This window comes from Corythoichthys intestinalis, chromosome 5, assembly GCF_030265065.1.
Source record: "Corythoichthys intestinalis isolate RoL2023-P3 chromosome 5, ASM3026506v1, whole genome shotgun sequence".
Classification (NCBI taxonomy): Eukaryota; Metazoa; Chordata; class Actinopteri; order Syngnathiformes; family Syngnathidae; genus Corythoichthys; species Corythoichthys intestinalis.
Window position 1 is genome coordinate 43,474,936 of NC_080399.1, and position 24,138 is coordinate 43,499,073.

At 42.2% G+C, this 24,138-nt stretch overlaps 1 protein-coding gene across 6 annotated transcripts; it reads left to right on the plus strand.

Annotated features, from left to right (window-relative positions):
• The first annotated feature begins 4,934 nt into the window (after positions 1-4,934).
• On the plus strand, positions 4,935-22,897 carry LOC130916746 (L-lactate dehydrogenase B-B chain-like). Of its 6 annotated transcripts, none has more exons than XM_057837694.1 (7): positions 4,935-5,071; positions 9,392-9,466; positions 9,600-9,717; positions 14,534-14,707; positions 16,958-17,249; positions 18,202-18,325; positions 21,398-22,897. In XM_057837694.1, the coding sequence occupies exons 2-7, from the start codon at positions 9,398-9,400 to the stop codon at positions 21,563-21,565; spliced, it is 945 nt and encodes a 314-aa protein (XP_057693677.1). In that variant the 5' UTR covers positions 4,935-5,071; positions 9,392-9,397; the 3' UTR covers positions 21,566-22,897. The 6 variants fall into 6 exon arrangements, with proteins under 6 accessions (XP_057693677.1, XP_057693674.1, XP_057693675.1 ...); XM_057837691.1 differs by having other exon boundaries at positions 9,392-9,526; positions 21,398-22,896; XM_057837692.1 differs by having other exon boundaries at positions 4,950-5,150; positions 9,392-9,526.
• The last annotated feature ends 1,241 nt before the right edge of the window (positions 22,898-24,138 follow it).

Below are 24,138 nucleotides of genomic sequence, written 5' to 3' on the forward strand. Positions count from 1 at the left end.
CGGAGGCGCTGTTCGCCCTCCATGGTATAGCCGACTATACCATGCACTTCTACCACGTGGTGGCTGTTCTCGGGCGTGGTGGCCGTGCTCGGGTTCAGCGATTCGTTGCTTTTCCGACGAACGAGGACTAATATGGGGCGCTTAAGGCGGACCTTCTCTGGTGTTTTGAACCGTCGCGTGCGCTATCGACTTCAAAGGCGCCCGAGGTGCCCGCCACGAGAGCCCCACTGCCTGAGGTTCCCGCCAACGATGGCGGCTCTTCCGCACCGGATCCTTCGCAATCGTCCTCCCGTCCCATTGCCCGCGCAGCTACCGCACGCTCCCGCGCTGGCGCTTCCCAACGCCGACGTTGCTGTCTCGTCTCCGGTGCCACTCTCGCTCGCCTCGGCTCCGGCACTGCTCTATGTCAACGACGCTGCGCCCATCCCCGGCCTTCTCGGCTTCGGCGCCGATGCGCCCGCCTCCGGCCTACTTGACAACGATGCGCCTGCCTCCGGCCTACTCGGCGTCGATGTGCCCACCTCCGGCCTACTCGACGACGCACAGTTCGCCTCCGGCCTGCTCGACAACGCCGCGTCCGGCCCAGGTTTCCTGGCGACGTCAATCCCGGGCCTGCGTGTCTGGCCACTGCTGACATCGCTCCAGCACCTGCGCCTCCGGAAGCCTCCAAGGTCGCTCCTCGGCCAGCGCCTGCGAACACCGCCGACATCTTTCCACGTTCACCGCTTTTGGTCAACGATGACGTCGCTTCGACTCCGGTTTCGGCATTTCCCTCACTCCTGCTACGACCGGTCGGCTTGGTGCATTTCGCCAGTTACCCTCGTCCCCGGCCACAAACGGTCAACTCCAACCACCGCACCTGTTGCCCTCGTCTACAAGCTCGACTTGGTGGCACTGCACGTCGCACGTCTCGACCTCATACTCGACCGCAGCTGAGGAACGCATGCCGCCTCTCTCAGCGTTCGCTTCTCTAGGCACGCCTGGGCGGTGCTGCACGATGCGCTCCTCGTCCTGGACGTCCACCAGATCGTCCTGCTCGGTCGTCGGTCGCCTGGCATCCCGGACGTCCTCCCAATCATTTTACTTGGTCGTCCAACACCTGGCATCCCGGACGTCCTCCCGATTGTTCTGCTCGGTCGTCCACCACCTGGCACCCTGGATGTCCTCCAGATCGTTGCACTTGGTCGTTCATCACCTGGCATCCCAGACGTCCTCCCGATCGTACTGCTTGGACTTCCCACGTCTGGCATCCTGGACGTCCTCCTGATTGTCCAACTCGGTCGTCCTCCACCGGCGCCCTGGCCGTGCTAACCGACCGTTCCGTTAGATCTGAATTCTGATCTAGAATTCTGGGGAGACCTGTGTAATGACCACTACCTTATAACAGAATTCACCTATGGAACTTACATAGGTGGAGCATGTTATGTTCCGGGGGGAAAACTTTGTTGTCCCGCGCGTTTCCGGCACAGACACTCCAGAGTCACGAGCGGGTGAACACGGCAACACATCTACTCACAACATCATCCGCTACAATGTGATCGGGATATCCCTAATGCTAATCATTCATTATTCACTGAAGTCAACTCACTGAAGTTGAGTTGTTGAACATTGCAAATAAAACGGGCATAGGAACAAATATCCTAAAACGTACTATAACCTTTCAATTTGAATTTCATTCCCGTAATTTATAAAGTTTAGATGGCAAAATTCAGAACAGGCATTTGATTACCCTAGTTAACAAGTGCTGGGAAATATAACGATATACGTATGATTGCCAAAACAATAGTGAATTTGCATCATCATAAATTCCTTCTTTCGTCTAGATTGGAGTACAGGTAGGTGGAGCCTGCTCAACATAACTGCTTGTCGCACCTCTGACAGTGCCGGTGGGCTCGCTGCAGGGTCGTCAGCCAGGAGCCACCCCTCATAGATGTTTCACCCCTTTCATCCCAGAACATCTCGGGGTGATGGGGCAGTGTCAGCAATGGCTCCCTGCAGCTGGCTTATGGGGTGGGCACCAAGGGACTATGCATGGCAGGGGATCCAAGTCCCTGTGTCAAGAGCAAGCCTGACCTCATAACAAGCGAAATTGGAGGTTCAAAGATCCTTGTTTCCACCACACTCTTATCTTTCCTCTGGAACCAGAGTTAGAAGCTGCTTTGCTCTGCTTCTTCTGCCAGGTTATTCAGGGCTTTCCTCAGTTTTGATCCCGTGATTCTGAGTGACACCATTAGCTGCTGGGTAGAGGTTCCTGTGGAGCCGCTACACCCAACCTCTGCTGGGAACACTGTAGCCTTCCAGCCTGCAGCACCCAAGTCAACATATTTCTCCTTCTCACCTCCAGGGGAAAGGAGGGACCACTGGTTAGTGCTGCTGCTGTGGCTCTTGCCTCCTTACTGGATGAACTAGATCCTGTGGCGCTATGTTAGTGGGCTGATGTTGTTAGCTTCAAACCTACAAGCCTCGAGGATTTTGGCCAACTTGCCGGGACTTTGTCATGGCAGTGCGGCCTCGCAGCCAGAGAGGATGTGTTGCAGACTCTGGTCCATGGAGTTACAGAGATGGCATGGCTCTTCTGTGCCGTACTGCAGATGCAGGTTCTGGGGACCCGAAGTGTTTCATATGTGGCCCTGATTATGAAGCTCAGCCTTGCGTGGGGCATCCTCCACATGTCGGCCAACGAGATGGTTCTATTGACGACAGCCTCCCAAGTCGTCCATCTTCCTTGCTGTTGTTGGTTGACAGCTTTAATTTTATAGCTCTCTCCTTCGATCTTGACAACTTCGGAGATCACCAGGTCCTTCCTTTCCTTCCTTGAAGCCCTTGGACCACATCTTTGGTGTAGGACCCTAACCGCAGCCAGACCACCGTGCTGTTGCAACTCGACAACTTTCAGGTGTTTTAAATGGGTAATAGCCTGGTCATTGGCCTTAGCGGTGATCCACTTGAGGTCTATGCGGACATGGGCCTTGGGCGTTTCGGATAGCTGGACCAGGCGAGTATCTAAGTTCAAAAACAAGTCTCACCTTTTCCTGTCTGTACCCATAGATGACGGAAATTCCAGGGATATCTACAGTGTGGTGCTCCCAAAAAGTGCGGCAGTAGAAAGGCATCGGGGCAGACACAACCACTTGAAGATCTAGTTGTTAGCTTTCGTGTCCAGTTTCTGGGCTGTTGTAAGGCTGAGGTCGCAGAATTCGAGGGGCCACATCAGGCGCTGGTACAGGGTGAATTGATGACACCAGAGCTTGAATTTTCCTGGCAGTGGACTCCGGTTGATCTTAGGCCTTCCAGCAGCTGGGAGCTGATCGAGGGGGCCATGTGTTTGTCCGACAAGTTGGCTGTGTACAGCCTTCCAAGGCTCCGTACTGGTTGGTCCACTAGAAGCAGGATTTTCTCACTGTTGACCGTGAAGCAGATGTTCCCAGTTCGTATGCCTTTTCTGAGTGAGAGGCTGTGGGACTTTACTGGCTTCATCGTTTATCTTCATCCAGGCCTTATCTTCATCGGCCACAGCTCCGATCGGCCGCCTCAACAACGGAGGTGCGGAACATGGTCCACTCGGACTCAATGTCCCCTACCTACCCCGGGACAAGGGAGAAGTTCTGCCGGAGGTTGGTGTTGAAGCTCTTTCTGACAGGGGATTCTGCCAGACGTTCCCAGCAGACCCTCACATTATGTTTAGGCCGCCAGGTCTGACCAGCACCTTCCCCTGCCATCAAAGCCAACACACCACCATGTGGTGATCAGTTGACAGCTCCGCCCCTCTCTTCACCTGAGTGTCCAGCAAGTCCGATGACACGATTACAAAGTCGATCATCGAACTGGGGCCTAGGGTGTCCTGCTGCCACGTGCACATATGGACACCCTTATGTTTGAACATGGTGTTTGTTATGGACAATCCATGACGAGCATAGAAGTCCAACAACAGAACACTGCTCGGGTTCTGATCGGGGGGGCCGTTCCTCCCACTCACGCCCCTCCAGGTCTCACTGTCATTACCCACATGAGCGTTGAAGTCCCCCAGCAGAACGAGGGAGTCCCCAGAGGGGGCGCTCTCCAGCACACCCTCCAAGGACTCCAAAAAGGGTGGGTACTCCGAACTGTTGTTTGGTGCATAAGCACAAACAACAGTCAAACAACCCGTCCCCCCACCCGAAGGCGAAGGGAGGCTACCCTCTCGTCTACTGGGGTAAACCCCAGCATACAGGCACCATGCCGGGGGGCAATATGTATGCCCACACCTGCTCGGCGCCTCTCACCGTGGGCAACTCCAGAGTGGAAAAAGGTCCAACCCCTCTCGAGAGGACTGGTACCAGAACCCAAACTGTGTGTGGAGGAGAGTCCAACTACATCTAGTTGGAACTTATCTGCCTCACACACCAGCTCAGGCTCCTTCCCCGCCAGAGAGGTGACATTCCATGTCCCAAGAGTTAGCTTCTGTAGCCGGACCGCCAAGGCCCCGCCTTTGGCTGCCGCCCAAATCGCTACGCACCCGACCCCTTTGGCCCTTCCCACAGGTGGTGAGCCCATGGGAAAAGGCAACCAATCCAAATGGATTGGACCTCTATTGTATTCAATGGCAGGGAATGTGTTCATGAAAATTCAGAAAGAAAACAATTGCACAAACAAGCACTACCACTACATTGGGAACTAATTAGGTGCACCGAATGATTAATGTTTATCTTCTTTAATACACTACCTTTTTTCATCAAATAATTGAAAATATACTATAATGGCATCCCATTGCCGTGATATAAAATGGTCATTATCATGATGGATTTTTTGTCTATATCACCTAGCACTATCAGTGAAAATTTCCAAGGTATCACCTACTGAGTACTCTATGTATTTACCGTCAGGTAAGCCTGAGTAGTCAAAGCAAAGCGATACTGGATGGGAGCGGAAAGGCTTATAGACAATTAATTCCGACAGGCAGCAAGTAGGTGGCAACAACACGAGCAGACAAACAAGCAGAAGACAGGACGTCCACACTTGGAGATACGCGGGTTCAAACCAGAAACATCCTAGCAACAAAAACAACGTTCCGCCAGTGACTACATCTGCTCAGGTGATCTGAGACTTCTTTTGCTTTATTCAAAAGAAACAAACAAAGAAACAGAAAGAAACTTGGCTGAATCCTAAAGAAAGTAGGATATGTTTTAACTTTTAATAATGTCAATTTGTCTTGGGATGTTAAGTGTGTCGTGCGTGAAGTTCAATGGTGACTTCACCTTGTAATCCCTTCAAATGTTTGTTAATCCACTTTACCTTCAGAGCCATTCAATGCACACAAGGACACAGGTGCCATAAAATGCATTTTTGGCAATGTTGATATTTCAGATATGACAAATTGAATGAATTTTGTGTGTTCAAACAAATGCTATAGAGTACTTTCAATGTTAGATCGGAAAATGTCACCAAATATCTCTTGTTTTGATTTTGCGGCAGTTATTTTATATGACATATTTTAACACTTGCAGGGAAGTGGTCACTACAGCAGATGTTGTAGAAATATCTACAGTATTCCCACACATTTGTTCATTTCATATGATCATACAGTACATATTCATTCATTGCAAGTACTGTATATAACTTTACTTACATCTGTGAACTATATGACTAGTTTTCTTGTTAAGAGGCAAGAGTTCTGGGAGCCTTCCTCTCTCACCAAGGTTATCCATGGAAGAGGTGTTTTCACTCCAGTGATCTTCCACTGTTTTTGCCCAGCCGTTGGGCTGGCACTAACTTGCCGATTTGCATGACCATAAATTGTATCATTCGGGGGCGAAATCTTCTCAAAGGCAGCTGGGGCAGTCTAGGGGATTCAGTCTTGGCCGTCCAGCTTTTGATTACTCTTTTCTTATTAAAAGGAATAGGTGATGATTGCTTTCTTCTTTTTTTTTTTGTTTGTTCCTGAACTGTGTGGTCTCACATTCAGTTCATAAAGAGAATTAAATAATCTCTGAGAGAAGAAAATCAACTTTCTTTTTTAATTGGTGTCAAAGGACAGGATTCTTTAAGCTTTCGACACAGAATTAAGAGAATTGAAGTTTCTTTTTGGACAGGCTGTGTGTTGCGCCGAAGGTAGGACTTTTTGTCATAATACACTGAGCTGTCCCAGAGAGACTTGAACTGGTATTGGCCAGTGTAGGCCGACGTAAGAGCGGCGCGTGTTGGGTCTCACTCCAACAGTGTTGTTTCCAGCCAACCCTGACTTGAATGCATTTGATTTGGTTAATTGTGTGGTCATTGATATCAGTTCAGGATATATATTATGGTTTATTTAATTATATATATATATGGCGGAAAACACTCTGGTGACTTGAAGTTCCACTGAGACCCCCAATTTGTCCAACTTTCAAAATTGTCCGATATGCATGTGTGATATATCATTGGAAAGCTTAAAATCTCAATTTTCTGGGGGAAGAAAATTTTTGAACAGGAGGGCATTTAAAAAAAAAAATAAACAGCAAAACCCTAACTGGAGTTGAGAGCATGAAAGAGCATAATTAACTAGAAACTGCAATTCCTAGAGAAATTACTCTGAGTCTTTGCAGTGTGGAGATACAGATCAACCCCGCACAGGTTGGTTTGGGGACATTTCAGGGACCAATAGAATCGAATAACATTATCGTCAATTAAAAAACTAGGTAAATGCCAATGAAAATGAATAGGAAATTTGGCATCCATGGCCGTCAATGGCATTGACATCCATATGCGTTAATGGAATCCAAGTGCATTGGCATCAATAGAATCGACAAACATGGCCGTCAGTGGCATTAAACAAAGTAAATGCCATTGAAAATGAATGGGAAATTTGGACGTCCATGGCCGTCAATGGCATCTGTCTAAATTGGCCTCAGTGCAATGTTAATGCCATTGAAAATGAATGGGAAATTTGGACGTCCATGGCCGTCAATGTCATCAACTTCCATATGCTACAATGGAATCTGGGACATTTGGGGGACACGTCCTATCTGGTCATTTCCTGTTGATTTGGGGACATTAATTTTTTTCCCATTGAAAATGAATGGGAAATTTGGACATTCATGGCCGTCAATGGCATCGACTTACATATGTGTCAATGAAATCCAAGTACATTGGCATCAATGCAAATTCCATTGGAAATTTGATTGGAAGTAAATGGGAAATTTGAACCAACATTGCATCCCATTAAAAATGAATAGGAAAGTTTTGGGCAAATTTCCAGGGAACCGTAATTTTTTTCCAAATTCTGTATACAACTTTTATGCCCCACACCGTCCCGGAATTTTTGATGTTCAAATTATGTGATTTGGTCAAAAATTGTAGGACTAAATACATTTTTATTTATTTTTTATTTATTTATTTTTATTTTTTTTGGTGAAAAATCTATGAAAAATTGGCGTTTGCTGGCGGACGGAAACTTTTTCAAGGTTGTTCGAAAAATTCCCTGCGTCGCGTGAAAATTCCGGTCGTTTTGATATTGAAACGGTCTTTTTTAAAGACCCAGATAAAAATGCACTCAGTCAGTACGACAGGGCAAAATTACTGCATAACGGTCAAAACTGCCGACTTCCTCTCCCGAAAGGTATTTTATGCCACCGGAGTTAGTCCGGCTTTTGTCATTTCCCTGCCCCTGCTTCGGAGACTGAGGAAAGAGCGTAAACAAAACAGGAGGCGTGACAGCTAGCCGACATGCTAACCCGAATCGAGCAGCTTTTCCAAGTCTTAATCTCACCTTTCGAAAATGAAAGAACACACAAAACTACCCCGACTCACGTCACACACGGTGGCGAGGTTGATTGTCTTCACTGATCGGCCAGCTCCTGGCGGCGAGCAAGTTTGTGTTCATTGTTCTGCTGCGGCCACAGCGGACTAGCAGTGCTTGTCACCGGGAATGACGCTGAAAATAACCCATTCGCGGTGGAAAAACCGGGCAACATCGGAGCGGGGGACTGCTTGTGGCCAAGCCGAGAAAAGCGCACTCTCGGCGGGCATGTGAAGAGGACCGAGCGGGCTGGATCAGCCAGCCCCCGGCGGCGAGCAAGTTACGGCTCGTTGTTCTGTTGCGGCCACGGCGGGCTGGCAGTGCTCGTCGTCGTGAATGAACGCCGAAAATAGCCCATTCTCGGTGGACAAACCGGCCGACGTCGGAGCGGGGGCTGCTCGTGGCCAAGCCGAGGATAGTGGTCTATCGGCGACCACACGAAGAGGACCGAGGAGGTGGAAGTAGTGTGTGACAAGCTGCCGGTCGTCGGCCGAGTGGCCTTCTCGGTGGACAAGGAGCATTGTCACCCATAAAATGCAAGCCACCTCCTTATTTAAACATGTGCCATGATCCCAGTATTTGACATAACACAAAACATGTAGCTTACTCACTTCCTCGTTGAGCCAATGATCCCACAGTTGTCGGATTCGTTTTGGCCATTGTACGTGGTGAACAGGAACTTTTTCAAACCCAAAAAGGCTCACTCACCTCTTCTTGGTGCAGCAACAAAAGCCTGCAGCAAATTGGGCTGGCGTGATGCGAAATATAAACAAATTAATACGTAAAATCAGATGAATCCGCAGTCCATCTGCAAGCAATATAGCAATGGCTGTATTTTGAGATGGTCACCCGGCTGACGTCTCATTTGCATTCTTCCTCAATCCAGGAAGTCACTCATTTTCATGGTGCGGGATTCAAAAAAAGTGAATAAATAAATCATTCGCTTCCATACACATCCAAGCGGTCCATTTCAATCAGGAGCAGAAAATACCGCATGAAATATTAAATAAACATGCTTTTTGCTTTCATAGGGACTTTAAGAAAGTTAATGAACCTGTAAATAGATAAAATCTACTTTTTCTTCTTCAACATCTATTTAAAAGCTATCATTAGCTTAACTCATTCACTGCTAGCCCGGGTCACAGAGTATGTGCTATGGTCGTTAGTAAAAGAATTGATGTTTGATAATAACCCTACAACAGCTGTAACTATAAAAGTAAAACGATAACGGAAACGTGCGTTCACAAACCAAAGATTTATTGAAATTTAAGACACTAATCCTGACTAACCTTTTTTAATTTGTATCCTCAGAAGCGGTGTTTACACGCCTCAAAATTACAAAGTTCACAGACTTAAAACATTTTATAAAAACTATTTTCTTTTGTTAAATTCTATTATTTTATTCCTTTTAAGCCCTCCACTGACAATTCAAGGTCCTAAGAAATAAATCTCAAAAAAGGAAAATGCACAAATGTAATTGTACTTGTAGAGAACGAATTTGGCAATTAAATCTCAGTTTTTTTTTAGTTATTTTTTTCTACCATTTCATATTTTTATTTCAGTGAACAAAGCTTTTTTTTTTCATTTCTAGTTTTCTTCATTCATTTTCGTTGAAGATAAAAAATCTTGCTTTGGCAGAGAAAAATGTCATCCACGCTGCAGGAGCTGTTCATCCCTGCGCACGACGGAGCTCCCGAGCCCCCTCGCAATAAGGTGACGGTGGTGGGGGTGGGCCAGGTGGGCATGGCCTGCGCCGTCAGCATCCTGCTCAAGGTGCATGAGCGCACCACCCTTGAGTGTTCGGGATGTGCCTTCGCTCTTGCTTTACACGTTCGCTTCTGCGCAGGAGTTGGCGGACGAACTGGCGCTAGTGGATGTGATGGAAGACAAGTTGAAGGGGGAGATGATGGACCTTCAGCACGGAAGTCTCTTTCTCAAAACACACAAAATTGTAGCCGATAAAGGTGAGGGCATGCTTTGTCTGTGGGATCGCAGTAGCAAATGGCCAGTGTTGTCACAGATTACTTGAAAAAAACAGTGGCACCTGCAGAATTTTTCATAGGAGTGGCCAGATGGGATCACTTAAAATCTTGGGGTGGCATCCCAAAACTAAAAGCCATAATTTCAGGTTTTCATTATATTATTGCAGTAAAAAGGTCAAGGGAAAACTATCAGAAAGACTTATGGACATGGCTACTGATATACTTTGGTGTATTGTATAATATTTGATGTTACTAATGATTTAATGTGCATAGTCCATAACTGTCCAGTCAACATTTTGAGTTCCACAACAATTTTGTTTTATTATGTATAGATTAGGCATAAGGTGTACATTTAACAAAACAAAATAATACAGATACAACTAAAAGCAAGTACAGAGGCAATCATATCTTAACTGGATATTTCCCAGCACAATGTTAATGTGACACAAAAATAATTATTACTGAATGAACAAAACATAAAAAGTATTTCCCGACAGGGATCAACCGATTACCAGGCTATAACAATCTAACAATATAATGGCAAGCGGGGTGGCCAGCGGGGTGGCCAACAAACTTAAAGGGGTGGCCGTGGCCACCCCTGGCCACACCCTGGTGGCGCCACTGGAAAAAAATAATTTAATTACTGATTACACCTCAATAAAGTAATGTAGTTACTTAACCGATTATTTCATTATCAAAGTAACTAAGTTACTTTAAAAGTAATTTAATGGATACTTTTTACCAATTTTACTCACATTAAGAATGACAACAGAAAAATGCCATCGCATGGAACTGACTTACCGATAATTGAATTTAAAGTGGGAGATCAGAATTTTTGACATAAGGCTTAATCTTCGAATTATCGGAGGTTTAATTTGGTCGATGAAGTTGACTTCAACCACCATTGACTTAGCCACACCGGAGCCCTGAAACTAACAAATAACTGACAAACTGCATGGAATTTGTTGAAATCAACTCCACCTGATTTTTACCCTACTCAAACACCATGAGCATTTTTTTTGGTCAGGAATCAGGGGCGTTACCAGGTGTGTGTGTGTGTGGGGGGGGGGGGGCAGTGCCCACTCACGGACACGCTCTGCCCACCCCAAAAAAACTGGATGTAGTACTAACGGCAGTCTGGGCATCGCGTATGGTATCCCATTCATATAGTACTGATGTGTTCTAAGTTTTAACCTTTGTGTTGTTACCTCCTCTTTCACCTTTAAAAAAAAAAAAAAAATGAAATGAAATGCTGGTTTTATGGTTTTATTACTAGGGGGCGCTACACACATTTATGCATATTTTTATCTTTTTTTGCATTTTATCAAAATTTTCACCAGTGCTCACCTGGCTGTAGAGTTTGGTGAGTTTTGAAGCATTCTGAGGGGGTCAAAGTAGGGCTCAAAGCGTCTGCAGGACAAAAAATGACTGCTAGGGGGCGCTACATAGTGTATTTGGAATTTGTCTATACATGGTATCAAAGATTGCACCTGTCTTGACCTGCTTGCCGATTTTGGTGCCTTTTGAAGCATTCTATGGGGGGCAAATTGAGCTCAAAGGGGCTGCGGAACAAAGGATAACTATAATACAATACTAATGAAACTGAGGAACCACAATAGGTTACCTAAAAAACCATTGTCATCTGCATGTCCATACTGTTCAGATATAGATGTGTTCTAAGTCAAATAAAATCAAATAAACTTTTATTTGTTTTCGACCAAATCACAACAGTTATCTCAAGGAGAAAACAAAACATGTTTTTAAGTGCAGTAGCCCTACGCTGGATTTCTACCTACTTGAGCATTGTAGCTGAAAATATAATAAAAATATGTACAAATAACTAGGATTTTTTTACTGGTGCACTTTTGGCAACACAGGAGCCAACAGTGCCAGCTAAAGCCTTGTTGTTGTGGTTCCAATGTCATTGTTAACAGTTGTTCATTGGCAACACGTCATTGGTCACTTGGTGAAAGCAGTCTTCAGTCAAATGTTTTGATCAAAACAACATAATAGACCCCAATCACCAACGTCACACAATCACGTGATCGCTGTATTGTGCAGCCATATTGTCCGTCATTGTGTGTCCGTATTGTCAATGCTCGTAGTTTCTAAAGGGGGGATTCACTTGCAAATTATGGAAGCCCCGGTATTTTCAGACGCTGTAAACTCATTGGATGAATTGCATAAAAGCCGTTATTTGGAAAAGCTTCGGTCAATCGAGTCGCCAGATCCATATTTGATGCCCAAACCGATGTTTCCTCCCGTCCCGTGCGTCAGAGCTCGTCCTGAGACCACAAAATTTCCAATCATACTCCAGTTTATGTCACGATGAGGAGTCGGGTACCCAAAATCGGCACCGGCCCGAATATAAACCGACAATTGGTCAGCTGAGCGTCACCGTTGTAACGATTTTAAAATGAAACTTGATCGACAACTGGCCGGGTGTAGCTGCCCCGCGTGAAATGTCCCCCCTGACGGGAACGCTTATTTATAAGGCTTTATTGACGTGAAAACATCTAATGTTTTCATGGACGCATTACAGTAATGGATTTACGACTATAAGTTTAGTTTTAAATAATTAAATTACACAAAATATTAGTACTGTATTTTAGTAACAAATCGTGGACTGAGCCACATAACCATTTTGAACAGAAATGTATTAGTCTACAGGTTTTCACGACCATATCCCAATGACAATCACACAGGTATGACGTTTATTAGTTCAAGCTGGGTAAAATAATACATATTCACGGTACAAGAAAGTCGTTTCCGTGTGGGCGCTCCCGTCAGGGGGGACATTTCATGCAGGGCGGCTATTTTTCGGCACAACACCTGTTGTTGCGCTCACCTTCTTGCTGCGCAACCGTGACGAAGAGCTTCGTTGTCTCCGTCTGATGATGTCTACGATCGTGCTGGCATCATATTGATATTTTCGCCGCTGTCTAACGGCTGTCGACACAAACGCATCATGGACCGAGATAAACCGTGCTGCTTTAGAGATTTGTCCTTTTAACAATTGGCACACAGCAACTACTAAAATGACCGTTTATCTTCTCTGTTACTGCAACCAATCGCCACACATGCCTTCACCATTTTGATTAATCAATGTTAACGATTGTCAGGAAGGTTTTTGGGTTCGTTTACTAGGCGATGATTCCTTAGGCAAGCAGAAAAACACACATTAATAGGAGGAATGTATGTAGCGGTAATATGTAAACACGATGAGCTGACGGACAATATGGCGGCACCAGTCAGGTGGGCGGAGTTGTGACGTCACGTGATTGGGGTCTATACTTACAGCTGAGTCATTCCATGTTCTCAATCCACTCAGCTCACCGCTTGGTCAGACGGAAAATAATAGAGGCTTAAATCGGCAGTGTTGGTGTTGGAGCAATTTCCTACACAACACGAATTAACCTTTTATTTTTCTCGATAAAAACGATTGAACAACTAAAATGCTGGCTGCCACAGCAATGAAACTAAATGGATGAAGGAAGGCGCTACGCGTGAAACCTGCCTCTTATTAGATCTCTTCCGGCTACTGACGCCGACTTCCTGGCCAACAGCAAAATCGCATGAACATTTTGTTTTGCACTTTTTTGGTTCATTTTTCAAACAAAAGGACTATGGGTTGGGGCTCAGTGAAGTCTAATCTATCAAATTCAGTCAACTACCCTCTAATGTGATTGTGGGACTTTACTGTGCATTGTCCATAAAGCCCAAGTTATGCTTCTGCGTTGCGGTGACGGAGTAGTGATGGCGTAGACCTTAGGTCATCAACGCGCATTCGACGCAGAAGATGGTTGCGGCGGTGATCTGTCCGACTGTTGATGCCATACAGAGATTGGCAGTCACAATACGAATTCTTGTCCGATTTCTTTTCCGTGTCCTACAACCAGCCAGTGGGAAGCCATAGCAGATTTCTGGCAGCGATGGAACTTCCTAAACAGCGTTGAAAGCCTTGATGGTAAACACGTTATCAGAAAAGCACCGAGGCACTCTCAATCAGTGATGATGTATCAAGTGTGTGAACTGTCTGTAGTTGAAAATTAAACATAAAAACAACTCTTTTGACACCAAAGTTGTGCTTTATTCTTCATATTACTTCAAGTGTAAAATGTAAATGAGTCACAGACTCACAGCAAACATATGTACACAATAAATGATAAAGTGCACCAACCAAAATTACGACATAAAGTGACAAAAATCTCGTAGTTTTTGGCCGGCTGGGTCACCGCTTCGTGTGGCCATTCGCTTCCGAACACATACATACTTGTCTCGGAGTTTCGACCAGTTTTTTATGCATTCGCTGACCTCCAGCCCCGTATTTTCAGTAATATCCTTACACGAATTACTTGCCGTTTGGCAATCTTTATAATGCCTTGACGAAACATTGTACAGGTGGTCGTACTTGCGCTTCCGCTTGGTCCATTTTTCAGTGTTGCGCAACAATATTTGTAAATGGCGTTGATTTAGCGCTGAACCGGAAACAACAGCCTGAGCGGACCAATCACAGTCCATTTGTGTCACGGTACCACACGATGTCATGACGCGTAGTCAGGATTTTGTGGAGGTGAATGTCGGCTATGACGGAGGGTCGTAAACATTTTCTTGTATATATATTAGGCATAAAATGAATAAGTGATGCTACTACAATCTAACGTTATACTGGTGAGTGGGGTGGCCAGTGCATGGGTGACCAACGAATCTAAAGAGGGGGCCGTGGCCACCTTCTGGTGGCGCAATTGTCTGTAGTGGGTATTCTCAATATAACAGGAGAGTCGTGTGCACATTTCAGATTACTCGGTGACGGCTGACTCACGTGTGGTGGTCCTGACAGCGGGTGTGCGGCAGCGGGAAGGCGAGAGCAGGCTGGACCTGGTGCAGAGGAATGTCGACATCTTTAAGAGTATCGTGCCGCAGATAGTCACATACAGTCCGCACTGCGTCATCATTGTAGTCTCCAACCCAGGTGTGCTAACACACATAAAATTGCATGTTTGTGTATGTTTAACAGAATAATAATTCTTTTTCTAAAGGTTGTACATGTTCTTTTTTTTTTTTTTTTTTTTTTTTTTTTTTTTTTTTTTAAACAGTTATTGTTTGCAGCATTCTTTGTATTAAGATTTATTCTTGGATTAATGGTACTGTATTTTTTTTTTTTTTTAAATACATATGTTCTAACACAATGCTTTCACTTTTGTAAATTTCATTTTTTTCTTATTTTTTTATTTGGCAATGGTAATCTTTAGTGTATTATTATGTATTTTATTTTATTATGTATTTTATTTTGCATATATTTATTTACATTTGTTAAAATTGCTGAAACTAGCATTTATTTTTGTATTTTACAAGTAATAGTACTGCATAATTGTTGCTAATTATTTCATTTAAAATTTTTGCGTTTTAATTGTCATGAACCTTTTACACATAGGTTTTTTCACATTACATTTGGGGTTTTTTTTTGGGTCTTTTTTTTAACATTTGTTTAATCAACAAGCTGTTTTAAATTGTTTTGCTCATTTTTATATTAATTTTTACTTAAACCTTCATTAAATTATATTATTATCAAGGTCATATTAGATTTTTGTCGGGCTTTTTGACCTTCAGATACAATTGTTTAAAAATACTTTTTAAAATTTTTTTGCCTTTATCAAGATGTGGTTTTTCTGGGTTTTTAAAAATATTGTATTTTTCCTTTTTTAATTGTCTTTTTAGTTTAACAGTATTTAAAGTCTTTTTAACATGCATTATGTGTGATTTTCTTTATACAGTATATATGTATATATATATATATATATATATATATATATATATATATATATATATACGGAATGCGGAAAACACAGACAAGACTGAAAAAGCAGTTTCTGCTCTTGCACCCCTCTGTAAAAGAAACTGCTGTATTTTAAGCCAAAACAACTGTTGCGTTTGATAGAACAATATGTCTATATGCTTCAATAGCAGATTCATGGCGCATGAAGCCCCCGAACTATTTTTAATTTTTCCATTTTACCCTGAAAACCCCCGTTTACAGACGTCGCACAACTGCTTTTGTTTAAATCTAGCCACAAAAAGAATGTAATTATATTTATTATTCAAAATGTCTGTCATTTTTAGCTTAGAATCATTAATTGATGTCTAAATTTTAGTTTAAAAAAAAAAACGACTTTAAAAAATTACTCACTCGCATATTTTAAACTTTTAAACAAATTACGTCACAATGAAAAATTTGCCGTCTGTAAAAAAGTCACGGATATCTACCTCATTACAATCGCTTAACTGTATTTTTTTTTGCATTTTCCCCGATATGTTAGATGATAAATAATTGATCCAAACAACAAAAAAATTGAAAAATAACGTTTAAAAGGGTAACTATATGAAAAAGAAAATCTAAACCGCTCCTTGTTGTCTGCGATTTCTGCATCGCGACCCTTGTTATATCACCATAAAATAAAATAAAAAATCCGGCTGTGGCCATTCACAGCTGTCTCTTGACTCTCAGTGATACATGCTACATGGAGTTTTTGGATCGAAACAAGGTAAGTACGCGATAATACCTCGTTAAAATTGTGACGTCTTTAATTCTGCTCTCACGTGTTCTCGCCTCCAATTAGGGTTTTGCTGTTTAAAAAAAAAAAAAAAATTTTTAATGCGTTACTGTTCAAAATTTTTTATTTTAAGCTTTCCAATTATGTATCACACATGCATTTCGGACAATTTTGAAAGATGGGCAGATTGAGGGTCTCGGAGCACAACTTCAAGTCACCTGAGTGTTTTCCGCCATATATATATATATATATATATATACACATATATATATATACACATATATATATATATATATATATACACATATATATATATATATATACACACACATATATATACACACACACATATATATATACATACATATATATATTCAAAGCATTTAAGAGGATTTTTACCCTATTTATGAGTGTTTTTCCCATTTAAATTTAGAATATCACAATATAAAATGTAACTTATAGAATATTTTTAAGGATTTATTTGATTTTTTAAAAAATGTATATAAAGTTTTATTGTAAATGCATTCATTCATTCATTCATTTTCCATTAAAAAAAAACATTTTTTGCTTTTTAAACTTACGTTTCCTGATTTTATATTCCCATTTATTACCTCCTCTTTTTGCTTTCTGCATTTTCTTTCTGTCTTTGGTCTGTTGTCCGGTGATTATAGTGGATGTGCTGACCTACGTGACGTGGAAGCTGAGTGGGCTCCCCAAGCACCGCGTGCTGGGCAGCGGCACCAACTTGGACTCGGCCCGTTTCCGCTTCCTGATGGCCGACAGGCTAGGCGTGCACCCGAGCGGTTTCCATGGCTGGATCATGGGGGAGCACGGTGATACCTCAGTGCCCGTGTGGAGCGGCGCAAACGTGGCCGGCGTCAGCCTGCGGGTGCTCAACCCCGACGTCGGCACCGACGTCGACCCAGAGAACTGCAAAGAGACGCACAAGATGGTAGTGGACAGGTGAGAGTCCAGTGTTGTTTTTGGCAGCACTTTTATTTTTTTGTCTTGGACGATAATACTTATTAGTCTTAGTCGTATTTTAGTCATCTCAAAATGTGTTTGTCTTCGTCTAGTTTTTGTTGACGCAAACACAAGACTAATTTCTTGTAGTTTTAGTCAACATTTACTAAAAATGTTTTTGTCTGTAAAATTAAATATTTTTACTCAAAAAAATAAATGAATGAATAAAGGTTTCCAACTATTTCGAATGAACATTGTCAGATGAGCCATATAGCGTTCACAAGGACAAAGCCATTATATTGTGATTATACACACTAAGCGTGAAAACACTACATTATTTTCAATTAATTATAAACACCTGAACGATACGAACTATATGTTAAAAATGTCAGAGAGTTTAAGAGGACGCTCACATTAGCATTATGTTATTGCTACCATGAATGCTGTGCTAACGCTATGAGTTACATTTTGCGTGTGACGATCACTCAGCACAGACCTTTAAAGGCTAAAGCAACATCATATATTCTCTCTCGCCAAGAAAACAAATCTTACCGTGTGTGCAAGCCTTCATGGAGACTGGAGACGACACACTGGCGAGTCGGGGGCGGGGGGGGGGGGGGGGGGGGCACAAAACATCACAAGTGACACAACCAGACACTGCTACAATGCAGACTAACTACACATAAACTGTCACACATTGTGAACATGTGAAGGAAACCATTGCGCATTTTCGTCTCGTTCTCGTCTCGTCAGACGAAAACTGTCATTCGGCTCATTATGTTTTAGTCTCCCAAAACATATTTTTAGCTTGTTATCGTCTCGCCATCGTCATGAAAAATGTTTTCGTTCACGAAATATTTTCGTTGTCGTCATCATGACGAAAACAACACTGGGTGAGATATCATCTCTTTGTGCACGCAAGCCCTTAAAAGCCTCCGTTCTGTACCATCAGCGCCTACGAGGTGATCAAACTGAAGGGTTATACCAACTGGGCCATCGGGCTGAGCGTGGCCGACCTGACGGAGAGTATTGTCAGGAACCTGAGAAGAATACATCCCGTATCCACCATGGTGCAGGTCAGTATATCGCCCTCTCAAAATTCAAAATATCCAGGGCTGGGTGATATGGCCCAAAAAAAAAAAATCACAATTTTATTTTTCATCTCATCCAATCTTGATTCTTTTCAGATTTTTTTCCCAACTTTTTCACTAATCGGCAATGAAAAAATAAGAAAATACAGATAATAGATAATATTCACACATGAAGTAAATATTAACATGAATTTAATAGCACTGAATACTCTGCCACTGCAAACAACACTTTTCCTGGTCAAACATACAAAGTCAACGATAAAAAAGAAAAGTATAGAAATACATGAAATATATGAAAATAACTATCTCACAAATTAAAGTTCAAAATTTTTGACATTAGGGTTCATCTTTGAGTTAGCAGGGGTTTAATTAGTTGGTGTAGTTGATTTAAACAAATTCCTTGCTGTTTGTTAATTACTTATTAATTTCAGGGCTCCGGAGTGGCTAAGCTAGCGCGAGTCAATAGTTCCGGCCTAGCCTGCCAATAAAAACTAATATTAACAGATCTAACATAGTCAAATAAATTCAAAATGCATATTGTTGTTCAAAATAACCGTACGGCCAAAACAATGTCACACCAAACTGCCGTAATTAATTTATTTCTGCAGAACTATTTTTTTAAAATGCGTAATGCGACCACAATAGAGAGGAGTGCTTCGGCCACTCCTGCTTATGCTGCATTCGAGGAAGGTGGGTAGTTGGACTTATTCCACTCGGATGGTACCCGTAAGCGTTCAAAGCATTTTTTATTTTGGCCATTAAAAGATTCATCAGAGCCATAACTGCTTGTGTGTTAATATCCTTTGCAAAGCAATGTCAATTTTCATGAGCACATGAATGGCATGGAAATTAGCATTAAGCTTGCGAGAAATGTAATGTATCCTATTTTGTATTTTAGTGCACAGTAGTTGTTATTTTTGTTTGAAATGTAATGTCGCCTATTTTGTATTTTAGTCAAGGGCGTAGGTTTGCATAGGGATGGTGGGGACATAACGCTACCAACTTTTCAGGATGTTCAAATTGTCCCCACCAACTTTTAAGCAACCTTATTTGCATTACATAATGAATTCAGTTATATAATAATAATTATTATATTTATATAATATGATAAAAATTTAGATTATCTTCACATACAGTATGTTGTAAGGATAGAATACAACTTACCATTATTAAGTGAATTATTTTCATTATGTTCAAACTAAGATTTATCCCTTTTTACTTGCTGAATGTGCCGGTTCATTTCCCCCCCTCAAACGCGCATTTGATTGGCTGATGACTTGCCCCCCCCACCCCCCACACACACACCCTCAGGCCACACAGACACACACGCACACTCACACAACATGTTGACATGTTCATGTTCATGTTGACAACATGCCGCCTCCTCCGCCCCTTCAAAAGAGGATGGTTATAGAAGTTTTTTTCAGCCAGCAGCAGCCACTGTAAGTAATGTAAAACGACATCAATGTTGTGGAGGTGGGGAACACACCACTAATTTTGCCACTGAAAGTCTGACCTGCGTCAGAGTTGGCATAACATTAAATTGTGTGAACTTGCTAACCTGCAAAACAACTGCCGTCAAGCCAGCCTCCACAAGGAACAACGAAGTCAAGCTAGCCATCCCTCATTTGGATCATTATTTGCATTATGTGCATCACGGTAATGCAACACTGTGGCTTCAGAGTGCAGGTCTCTTTATTTAAAGTCTTGGGGTAGTCTAGTATGACTCAGATGTAGATCGGTCCTTGTACATTTCATTTTTTTTCATTGATTTTTTCCCCCCCAAATCACTTCTATGTTACAATACTTTAGTTTGAGTCTTGGGGTGTCCCCCAAAAGTGGCAACCCCTTCTTGGATAGTTCCCCGTTTTTTCAATAAAGGGACTTGTACTTCAAATTGTTCTATAGTAGTTTTTGAAAACAAAGGATTGAATTGAACGTTGTTTCACCTGAACCAATACGCATGAAAGTTAGTATAAGTCAATACAGATTTATTTTGCATTGATCATCATCTCTTATCTCATATTCGTGAGAAATGCAACCCTAACTCTGTTCAATAATCTGTTTGGTCTTATTAATGTCCTGTCCCCAGCAAAAAGTGTACATGCAGTTTATGCTGCTATGTCGTCCTTACCAGTGTTGAGACCAAACCTACGCCCTTGATTTTAGTGCACAGTATGTGTTATTTTTGTGTGTAAGCTTTACAATTTACCTCAACTGGTGTGTAATAAACTACTTGACAGTGTTGTTTTCGTCAACGATGACGACAAGAAAATATTTCGTCAACGAACACTTCTTCATGACAATGACGAGACGATAACAAGCTAAAATCGTGTATTGGGTGAATAAAATATAACGAGCCTAATGCCAGTTTTCATCTGACGAGACGAGAATGAGATGAATATGCTCACTAGTTTCTGTCACATGTTCACAATGTGTGAAATTTTATGTGAAGTTAGCTTGCATCGTAGAAGTGTCTGGTTGTGTCACTCATGTGACGTGTTGCGCCCCCCCGCCCACTCACCAGTGCAGTGTCCTCTCTACTTTCCAGGTATTGACTGTAAGATTTATGTTATCTTGGCCAGAAAAAATATGCAATGTTGCTTTAGCCTTTTAAAGGTCTATGCTGAGTGATCATCACAAACAAAATGTAACTTGTAGCGTTAGCATTACATTCGCGTTAACATTAGGCTAATGCCAATGGCGAGCGTCCTCTTAAACTCTCAGACAACCTTTTTTAAATACAGTTCGTTGTGTCCAGATGGGGATATTCAATATCAATTTCCCTCTTTTACTAACTAACATAACACATTTTCTTTCGTAGGCTGGCAGTGAATGAGTTAAGCTAATGATCATTTTTAAATAGTTGTCCACTGTAGTGGCCAGTGTCCTTGAAAGGGTTAAATATGTCACGCCTGATCACCAAGATCGACCTGAATTTTTTTTTTTTATTTTACAATCTCCTGCTTAAAATTCCCCAGCTCTATGTTCTAATTAGTCTATGTTGATAGACTAATTAGAGTCATTTTTCACCCCTAAACAATGTGTTCATAACAGGGCATGTACGGGATCACAGAGGAGGTGTACCTCAGCATTCCATGCGTATTAGACGGTGGCGGCGTGGCCAGTGTGGTCCACGTGAGCCTGTCGGACGACGAGGCGGCCCAGATGCGGGCCAGCGGCAGCGCACTTTGGGACATCCACAAGGAGCTGCAGGACCTCTGAGTGGCATGTGGGAGAGATGGACCACATGCTTTTTATATCAAGTTTGTGAAATACAATATTTAGCCGCTGAAGAAACCAAAAGAGATGAATTCATAGAAAATAAAGCATACATACAATATAACTGTGTTAGATACAATTTGTGCTTTTAGGAGGCATGGACAAGTGTGGGTTTTTGTGGATGTGGACAAATGACTAGCTACTGTATGAGTGTACTCATTATATTTTGCGGGCCTCAGTGTTGAAGCGCAAGACGAGGTTTTGATCAAGTACATCCCAGCAGAAAGAATATTGTTTAACAATTTGAAAAAAAATTCAAAATTTCAATAAAAAACAGTATTTAACAGCCATTGTCAGACATTTTTAAATGCCGGTGGTATTTTTCACTTGGTATTTTCTGTTAGAAGAAGCTTTTTTCCGTGTGGGTCCTAGGCTCCTTTTCTGACTCTCCAATTTGCCCTCCACTCATTTTTGCACATCCCTGTTTTTTGGGGTCATATACAGGTGTGTATATATACATATACTGTGTATATATAAATATATACATGTTTCATTGCATCACTTTTCATTGCATCACCTTTAACGCCATAATTTTAATCTCTCTCCATAGCATTTATTAATTCATGAGTGAGTCCACTCAAATTCATACAGGCGTTGACGCTCATGCTGCAGGGGCCAGCCTCTCAACAACGAAGATTGACTAAACGATGGTGAACACATTTGTGTCTTTGTAGAGCTACCAAGCAGTCGCTCGCCAGATCAAAGCAACAAACCTGTCAATCATTGTTAACTTTAAGTACCAAATGCCAGCTGCACTGGCGAACAAGAAAAGCAGCAGAAGGAGGCTGTACGAGCATGAAGCTGAAAGAAACATTTAAACATTTTTTTTTTTTTTTTAAACGGATCCTTTTCACCCGATTCCATTCCTGAAAAATGGCGCAATCGGCTCGATTTCCGGTCATCGGATCGGGACATCCCTTGTAAATTTCAAACATAAATGGTTAATCCAAATGTTATATCTAACTGGAAATGGTAAAACCAGAAGTTTACAGAAAAGAATTTGACTAAAATGGTAATTAAAAAAAATAAAACATTTACAGAATTTTCTATTGCAAAATTGCTAATTCATTGTTTTGGGAGTGGAAAAAAGTCTAGATAAATTAGGCTAAAATAAGTTATTAACACAAAAAAATGTGTTTGCTGCTTCAGTCCATTTTCATTTTTAAGCTACTGGAAAACGATGACAGGAACTGGTCATGCGACAAAATATTGTACTAAACTACAGATACTGCACATGTACTTTAGAACCAGGAAGTGGCAACCACTAGTTTTTCCTCACTGCTCACAGCACTCACAATATTATTGGGTGTGGTGCAAGAATGAAGAGGGCAGGCACTTAAATAATGTGTGAAATCACATCGTGACCAATTTTTAGAAAACTATTTTGGTGAAAAATTCAAGTTGCAAGTGCAATTGAATTTAAATAAAAAAACTACACAGATAACTCTCTCCCACCTGGGCACACTCCAATTCTTAACAATTTTAGGCATGACAGTCCAAAATATTGGGAAATGACTTTAGTTCCTCTTTAACTTCTCATAAATCCTGTCTTACAATAATTATCCTAACCAAGCAAATGTTAAAAAGTAAAAAAAAATACCAAAAAAAAAAAAAAAAAAAAAAAAACCTTTATTGTGGGGGAAAAAAAGGTTTAATAAACATTATACAATAATCAGACACACCCCAAACACACAAATAACAGGGATTATTCTTATCATTATGTAAAATTGGAAGCATGAAATTGTCCTAAACACCCCCAATTGAAGGTTTCAGCGACTTCTTCTAACTAACTTTTGCTGTGTCTTAATCAGTGTTGGGAGTAACGTCGTTATAAATAACACCGTTACGTAAAGGCGTTATTTTTTCAGTAACGGGGTAATCTAACTACTTTTTCCGCCTTTACAACGCCGTTACCGTTACTGACGGTCAAAAGCGGTGCGTTACTTTGAATAAATTGAAGAAACTACCAGCCGTGTCGAGTCGACTCTCTGCTCTGTTGATTTGTCATCCAAGACTTGGGGTGCGTTCAGGTCCGAGAATAGCGCACGTACTTCTGACTCCAAGCTGTTTGTCCCTGCTCATTCAATTAGACAATGCTTTCCAAAGTTTGGTAAAATTTCTGTGTTTGCTACACCTGATGCTAGCCTCGTTCCCATCTCCCACTGTCAGCCAGCAATAATTCTGCTTCCATCTTGAGGACAGCAGACGCTTTGAAGGTGACGTGAATTGTCGGGAAGCGAGCCTACCTGAATGCAGCCCCTCGAGAGATGCGATGGAAGTGATTGTGATTGGCTGAGGGTTAGAGTCATGTATCGTGGTAAGCCAATCAGAGCCGGTGATTTCACAAGCAAACCCAAACAGCGCGTGCGGCAAACACACACACGCAAAACAGATGCACAGGGTCGGAATGGCAGAGCAGTCAGAAGAAAAATTGTCCTTTAAGAGTTGGAGATATAGACACTATTTCAAGTTTGTCGAAATTAAAGGAAAGAACCTGCATGTAATGTGTAATTTAT